The sequence below is a fragment of the Hetaerina americana genome, unplaced genomic scaffold, assembly GCF_022747635.1.
Source record: "Hetaerina americana unplaced genomic scaffold, ioHetAmer1.1.p SCAF_2, whole genome shotgun sequence".
Classification (NCBI taxonomy): Eukaryota; Metazoa; Arthropoda; class Insecta; order Odonata; family Calopterygidae; genus Hetaerina; species Hetaerina americana.
In genome coordinates this window covers 89324893-89333205 of record NW_027286763.1, presented here as the reverse complement: position 1 = coordinate 89333205, position 8313 = coordinate 89324893, and the positions used below count along the sequence as shown (strand labels likewise).

General features: G+C 37.5%; 1 protein-coding gene across 1 annotated transcript in view; it reads left to right on the top strand.

The window, feature by feature from the left end:
* Positions 1-2423: 2423 nt before the first annotated feature.
* LOC139688175 (opioid-binding protein/cell adhesion molecule homolog) overlaps positions 2424-8313 on the top strand; it is a 402452-nt gene continuing 396562 nt past the window's right edge. The window contains exons 1-2 of the mRNA XM_071585601.1: positions 2424-2433; positions 3054-3191. Of these exons, the coding sequence (XP_071441702.1) occupies positions 2424-2433; positions 3054-3191 (148 nt within the window). The remainder of the gene's footprint in view (positions 2434-3053; positions 3192-8313) is intronic.

Sequence of the window (8313 nt, the reverse complement as noted above, 5' to 3'; positions counted from 1 at the left end):
ATGAAATTTAAATTGGCGTAAGTAAGCTAAATGAGCACTCGCAAATTGCAGATGAGATAAGAATTCGGAAATAATCAGGCACCATCGGTAATTTTCTCGGTATCTATTTTAGTTTTGTTGGTCTATCTTTTGATCGAAGTGTAGCATAGTGAAAAATTGCATAGCAATTATTTATAATTAGTCATATGTAATTGTATACAGAAATGTATGAAATGACTTTAAATCTCCTTAAAATAATGACTTTAAAGGAATTGTATTGAGATTCTAGTTCAGATCTCCCAGTCGCCAATAAGAAGTGACAATCATAGTTGCGAGTATCCATGTTAAACTACTTCTGTGAATATGCGATTATTTTGGCGTTAAATATTTGCCCACTTTGAAACATTTTAAGGCTAGTGACTTATTATCACATCATTTTAATTTCTGTGTTATATTAAAGGGAGGCTGTTTGATAATCGGGGTAGAGAATAGACATGGGGGACATGAAGACAGGTAAAAGTAAAAGAGAAATGTTGAAGGAAATTATGCACGTCAAACCGGAATGTTCTCGATTTCAATCCTTGTGTTCATCTACATCTACATCTACACAATACCCCGCAAGCCGCCGCAAGGGCGTGTGGCGGGGGGTGTTAGGTCACCAACCGTAAAAAGGAAAAATACCACATGCAAAAGAACAACACGGAAAATTACACCCACATCAGCGCACACACTCATGCAAAAATCCCTTCATCCAACACTCATGCAAACACATATACCGCAAAACAACTAAAAACTGCACCCGGTTATACGGTTCATTGGAACAGATCTCCATGGATCCATAACTGTTTCGTTAGTTACCACAACCAATGATTGCGCGTGTCCGCAGTATCATTTAGATGTCAGTCACAGAGGTTAATTTTATACTGTCCCTGAACTCTCAAGTTATATTGGTCCCGTGACATTCATTTCTGGAGAGGAATTCCATTCGTGAGCACACGATGAATCACCACAACCCACTGTACCAACTTAGTTCAATATGTGTACCCTCGAAAGGTTTCTTCTGATTCATATTCTCTATTCAAATTTTAATTTCTTTCTCCATATAGTCTCTAAAGGCGCTAAGTTTTTTTTATCATTATGACGTACGTATAACAATAGCACGGTTTTCATCTACCTTTTTTATATTCCGGTTATTCTCACCGATAATTTATATATTTTATGTGTGTGTATATATATATATACACACACACACACACACACACACACACATATATATATATATATATATATATATATATATATATATATATATATCCCATTCTTTGTGGTCAGTGACATTTCTGCTCTATGTCATTTTCATCGGTTAAATGTTCGTTTTAATAGCGGAAGCCCTTCATTGCCCTTCCATTTGAATTTTCAATCGGATATTTGTATTTATCCCGCAGTCATTTCACAAACGGGTTATTTGTGGGAAAAGGTTCAAATATTCCAAGGTATTGCACCGCTCTTCAACATTTCGTACCCCCGATTTTATCTCCCTCTCTCTCTCTCTCTCTCGCGCGCGCACCAGCCGCAGACTTCCATCAATTTCTTCTCTATTCCATTCTCCCCATTTATACACAGCGTTCCTACCGTCACCCCATTCATTTCTAGCGTCTCTCCAAGGTACGTCCTCTCGAGTCAGCTTTTGATGTGATTTTCCCATCCTGTGACGGTTACCTCATAAAAGTCAGGTCGTGAAAACCAGCCCTCATGTCTCCCACTACCCAAGCGATGCGAAGGATTATTTTTTTTCCATCCGAAATAAGCTCAGCACTTGGCTTATAACGGTCTCTGGTTGATTTTTTATTCTTGTACGTGCAGAACCGGGATGAATCGCACGTAGCTTGAATGTCTTTTTCTTTTTACTGTAGGTACTCAGTATTTTTTGACGCATCCAGCCTATTCTTTATATTCGTTATGCCTTTAGGTACACTCTGTCATATCGCATACATGACCATTTTCTCTCTTCATGCCCTCATGCCAATTTATTTGAAAAAATGTAAAAATATTACCTTTTCTGAGCTGGCATGGAATTATGCCATCAAGTGATTTACATTGTTACCTTTTGTCGGTGTTCATTTTAGCCGTGTCACAATAAAGGGGCAAGCGCTTTAAGCAGCGTGTGCCCATTTTGAAATCCAATATGGGCTTGAGATAGGATTATTCATTTCTACAACTCACGAAAGAGGGTTTCGTTATATTCTTCATAACATTATAAAGGCGGGTACTCTGGATTATCTTATTATTTCTTCTATAGCTTAAAGCCTTCTCTCACACCTGCTTCTAAGCATATGGAATTTCATCATTTTTTTATTCCTGAAATCACCTTTCATCGCAGTCTGGTAACTTAAAAAAATATTATTTATCACGTGGGAAATATAATCCTTACTAATTTATTTTTAATGTCTGCAGGTACTATCATTTGTATCTATGAGTATTTGAATGTTTTGCGGCAATCACCTATAATATTTGAGCATAACTGCGGATTTGCTGATGGACTACTAAAAGCTTCCATATTTTCGACCAATTATTCTCCCACAATTATCAATTACACCCTAGACCCTCTTAAGTAAAAAGCATCGCATTTATAAATCAACTTAAATACTGAGCGTCCAAGTCTTATAAAGATTTAAGCGTGCTATCCCAAATCCGACTTTGTTTAAATACAAAGGAATATATGCGAAAGTATGACGATAGAAAGATACTTTGTAAACAATTAAAGTCGAAGGTTTAGTTAAAAAAAACTCAACAATTATGAATGTATCAACAGATATAAAATATTTCCGGGTCCTGTATTTCAGAGTAACATTTTAGACTTTCGTTGAGTAATAAGCAAATTCTTTCATTAATTCCACCATTTATTACTTTTATGTTAGTCCCATAACGTCAGTTAGTCGATGATGTGTTTCCCTCAAAATGACATGAATTTTTCCATTTTTTCCGTCTTGTTTGAATTAACCTGTATTGCATTTATTTCATCAGTTTTTAAACAATGCTCTTCTCATGTTCCATTCCTTTCTTTTCCATTCCAGCCGCAGCCGCTGCCAGTTCTGACTACAGCGTGAGCAACTTGGATGCCAAGCCAGAGGCAACATTCGTGACTTCCGGAGAGACCTTTCGCGTAGTCACAGGATCCACTGTCGTCCTTCCCTGCAAAGTTAACAACCCTGGTAAGTGTGCAAAAATCACTGCACTTGGCTTAGGTTTTTCTGAGGACACGAGCAAATATCTGGAGCATTTTTTTGCTAAGCCAGTATTATTTTCTTATGAGATTGATTCTTTACAAAATGTGTTTGTTGTATTAATTTTTCAGTCATCTTCATAGCATATAACTTCTAAATATAAGGATTTGATCATAGCATATCTCCAGGCTCCTTTCCAAAACTTTGTTTTCATGGAAAGTGTGGAACTATTGAAGATTATTTTAAAATATCCATATTCCATTTTTATAATAATATTTGTATAATTGGCAATTTGGTTACAAATCATATTATTTCTTCGCTATTGCAGTGCACTATCGTTATCATTTAATAAAAAATAAATTCGATGATTGGATTTAAATGATAATAAAGTTCATGCTGCGTGTTTAAAATTGACTGCTGAATTTACCAATCCGATGTTCATTTGTCTTGTCATGTGTCACAATTAAAGTCGAGCGTAAAGCGATGGTTACTAACAATTCCTTTGAGAAATACTGAGTTATACTGGTGTTCAGGTTTTGTGATAGGATAAAAAAGTTTACTCCATTGAAACGGTAACATGGAGGAAATATTTGTTTAAATTAAAAATAAGCAATTTTTATCGTCAATATGAAGGACTTAAACAAACCAGACGCATCGTTTCACCTTCTGTATAATCTAGGTCAAATGATAAAACCTTTCCTGTTTGCGTGAAATTTATTTCCCCCAGTCGTCACATGTTTAGAAAATAATATTTGAAAACGAAATGTTTTCGGAAGAAAATCTCACCCCTCTGGGACTTCGTCCCAATGCAACTTCGATATCGGAAAACGCGAAGGGATATTCATAAGCCATTGGGCATATCTAAAAAAATTGCATGATGCTCGCATGGCCACCGAAAAAATTTTGCAGGCAGCCGATGGTGCGGAATCGGTTCGGCCCAGGAAGGGAACACACTCAAAGCAAAAAGAAACCAGCGTCCCGATCACGCCGGTCGGTCACTCGCACGGAGGCCTCCCGTCGCACACGTAGTGTCCTCCAACCAGAACACCCGTAACTTTCCCCCTTCCCCCCAAGGGGGTGTAGACTGCTAGAGCAATGTCCACGCCTCGCTGACGCGCTCATACCCTCCTCTCTGTGCTCCCGCTCTTATTCTCTCTGGTGACAAAGGACGGGTTCGATGCTCCGTTGTTATTGGTTCCTTTCTTCGGCCACGCTCTTCGGTAAGTTCAACGGCCGAAATTCAATGCATGTCCCTTCTTCTCCCAGCATTTATCGCCACGAGCGTTTATGTCCCATTGCAGTTATATTTCATTTATAAAGTAACTGATATAAAGAGACAATGTCCTTTTTTTATCAACAGTTATCACGAGGAACGAGTGTTTGACGTCACACGGTCGTTAGAAAAACTAGGTTGCTTGAATATTTCACGAAAGGTTTACCCATCTAACAAAACTTAATCGTATTTTGGTTGTTGGTAATGTCTCAATGCTGGTTACTCGTATACAGTTGAGTGCTCCTGAAAGTCGAGAATTCTGTGCATCTAAGGTACGAAGCTCTTAAAAAAATAATGGAACAAGTAATCCTAAAGTCCTCACTTATTTTGTGACCGTGTACTTGTACGCTGAAGAAATTACTATCTCCCATACAAAATGTTCATTGAACATATGAATCAAACCTTTGTGTAATAAGCTAGCGTCAGTGTAATGTTTTATCTTGAATTTTTCAGAATTCTTTTTTCCTTCATTTTCTAAGTCCTTCATATATTCATTTAGCTTCAGAAGATTCAAGATTCAGTCATTCTCGCCGTTTGTTTTCAATTCGTATTTCACTTAAAAATTTAAATTGCGTTCGGGATCTAGCTGAGGTCTATTGATTTCCTATGTAATTTCCTATTTCCTTTTCACTTTTGAGAAATTTTAATTTTTAAAATGCTGTCTAGTCTAGCCATGAAAACGACGCACACCATGCTTCGCAAAGAGATCAAACTAGAAACGTAATATGCCAAATTTTCAATAATTTTTCAAGAAGTCAACGGCTATCTTGGAGCTTATTTCTTGCTTCTCAATTGCTAAGCATTAGGCATTGTTTCAAGTAAGGACTGAGCTCTGGGAAGCATCGCATTGTCTCCAATTATGTGAAAATGTGTGTTGCATGGCTTTCCACAGTATGCGATTCCTTCTCCTCCAAAAATTATAACCAATAGCCCGGGCCGTCGGAGTATTGCGAATCACTCGGTCGATCCTTGGCCTTCTGCCAGTAAAAGCAGTGATGTATATGTGCCCTTCCATAAGAGGTTTGGCTAGGGGTCATTCATTCTCCCTTTCTTTTTTGCGGAATGAGGGAGTAAGATGCATTGTGGATTGCCTCTTATGCAATGAATATTTTCTCAGTCAATAAAATGTTTGCTGGCCAATATGGGATATCCTGCCTGAATATTGAAGTTTGTCTTTTTCTCCGGTTATAACTGTTTACCCGAGGAATGAAATTAATTATTTCATGTTGCAAGAAATGAATTTTCTCCTCTCTGAAAAAAGCCTGCTACACCTTTTTGCGACGCTTTAGACGTTTTTCATTGGAATTACCCCATGAGACATGATGAAGTATTTGGATGGATCGATGTTGAATTAAATAAAATATCAGATTGAAGAGTTAAATAAAATATCAATTTAAAGAAGGGGTAATGTGACTTATTTATATTGCCAATTTTTTTCGATGGACAAGTTTACATTTGGTCATTTCAGAGAAGTCCACAAATATTATTGACTGATGTTTTAAGTGAGCAGCATATTTCATTTAGGTTTTCTGATCCTGATAGTTATTAATGAAACACTAAAAATTGATTTTTGGCTCGAATGAATCCAAGGTTTTTTGCAAAAATAATTTATACGCAAAGTGCATAATCAGATACTTAGTCTATTGATACATTTTTTTAATAAAATGTTTTATATTTTATATAGCTTTTTGTAGCCTTTACAGTTATAATGCAGCACGGTTAATCCAATCGTCTTCGATTTTTTCGATAATCTTTGCGTGCATAATTACTTAAATTATTCAAAGGTTGTCATTATTCTGGCTAAAAATTATTTTGTGTTTCCGTGATATCGACACCTCATTTATTTGCATCATTCCAATTTATTTTAATACTAATATTTATCTTTTATTTTTACTTTTTACTGTTACTTTGCAAGGTTTTCGCAAATATCAGTGCTTTATTTTTATTGTTAAGTAAAGAACTGTCTTGCAATATTGTTCGGATGTCTAGTTTGGTAGTGTAGTTCCCTGTTCCCTAAAAATATAATTTTTTTATTTTAAAAACAGTAATAATGCTATTCTAGAGCTTTAGTACCTGGATTAAGGTGATCTTATAAATTGCCTTTACGCTACAATAGATTTCCTTTCATGGTAAATGTAGCCATAGAAATCCATTAAACCCCCCCCCCCCGTATAAGAATCCAAAATAACTTAATTAAATTTGGTAGTGCAGATCGGTAGGTACAGTTTTCGCTGCATAATATAAGGCCTAGTGTTTTGAGTTTTACCGTACTGAGGGCATTCATGAATTCGGGTCCCTTGGATTTTATTTGCTGACCTTAACGAAATTTTAAACCCCAAAAGAAGCGATGGAGACATGAATTTAACGAATTTTAAAACAAAACTGTATGTACAAAATACAATATTAATGGAAGAGTGAAAAAGTTGCAAAATATTTACTAAAGAATTTTTAGCAGTAAAAAAATTATTTTTTTCATAGGCCAATTGGTAAAGTAATGTCTTGTATTCGATGCAAGATTCGGAAATAGTAAGGGGACCGAGTTAGGCGGCACGTGACCTCACGTATTCAGGTCAAGGGGGTATATTTCCTTCTCCCGCTAGCCCTTACCTGTCAAGATATATCTCGGTACCAGAGGAATATCCTGGCTTAGGTTAGATCCAAGGCATTTAAAGATATATAGTAAGCTCTAGACAAGTATCCGTCAATTATCAGCTTGACCCTTCACCACGATATGCGGCTAAGTTAGAGATATGGCTGTATGGCTGACAAAGCTCTCTTTTCTTCCTTCCCCTTTACTTTTTGAAGATAAACATAAATCTTATAAATAATTGACTTTAATATTTTTAGAATGATTCAGTAGTAAACATTGAAAAATAGTTCTTTTTTCCTTCCTCTGTAATTTCATAAGCTAAATAACCATTAACTTGAGAATTTTTTCCATCGCTGCAAAGTATTTTCCTTGATTTGAACCTTGAATCCTCGACTTATGCAGAAGGAGGAATTGAAGTAGCTCTTGGTTATCTTGTGAAACATTGACCATGTTTACGACTGTCCCCAAAGATAGCATAGAGTAAATTTTTCATTTAACTTGATAATTTGGCGCTCCCTAATGCCGTCTTGTTGTTTATTGGTGAGGGCTAGGCGGAATCTAATTCGTTGACTCCCAGGTGCTCAAAACTCTTGAATTTTCAATGTTGTCTGAGAGGGTAACGTATTCCGTAAAAGAGATGCTTTCCGTTACTTACGTTTGAAATCCGTTCCGGACGTGAAAAAACTGCATAAAGGTGATACCATAGTTGAGTAAGGTTAATCATTTTCAAATAGTTTTGATATAAAAATTAGGAAGATCTCAAATGTATTCTTACCCAAACTGTAACTCGGTTAATGGGAGTCTCATGCCCTTTAATGACAACTTTTTTTATCCACTGGTAGGTCTGTCACTTTAGCACTTCCTCACTGTCCTCACGCCCGCGTCTCATTTATGTCATTTTCGCCACGTCCCGCCGGCTGGATACAACGCAGAAGGTTGGCAGGAGGTTGATGAGCGGCTTCGGATAGTTGACTCCATTAGGCACCAAGTGTGGCGGTCAGCACTCATTCCCAGTTCATTCGGGGTGCCCCGCATCTTCGAACTAATGGCGCCATTTGGCGGCTTGCATTGCGTACGGTGGGGCGAACGGGGGCGGGAAAGTTGGGCATGCCGTGGAGGTGATCCCGCCCACCCAGGGTCCGTCGGTCGCTTTTCTCGCATGAAACCACCTAGGGCCCTCGCCACCCGAGTATCGTCCTTCTCCGTTCCATCCCTCCCTCCATACGTGACCGAGCTCTCAACACCCA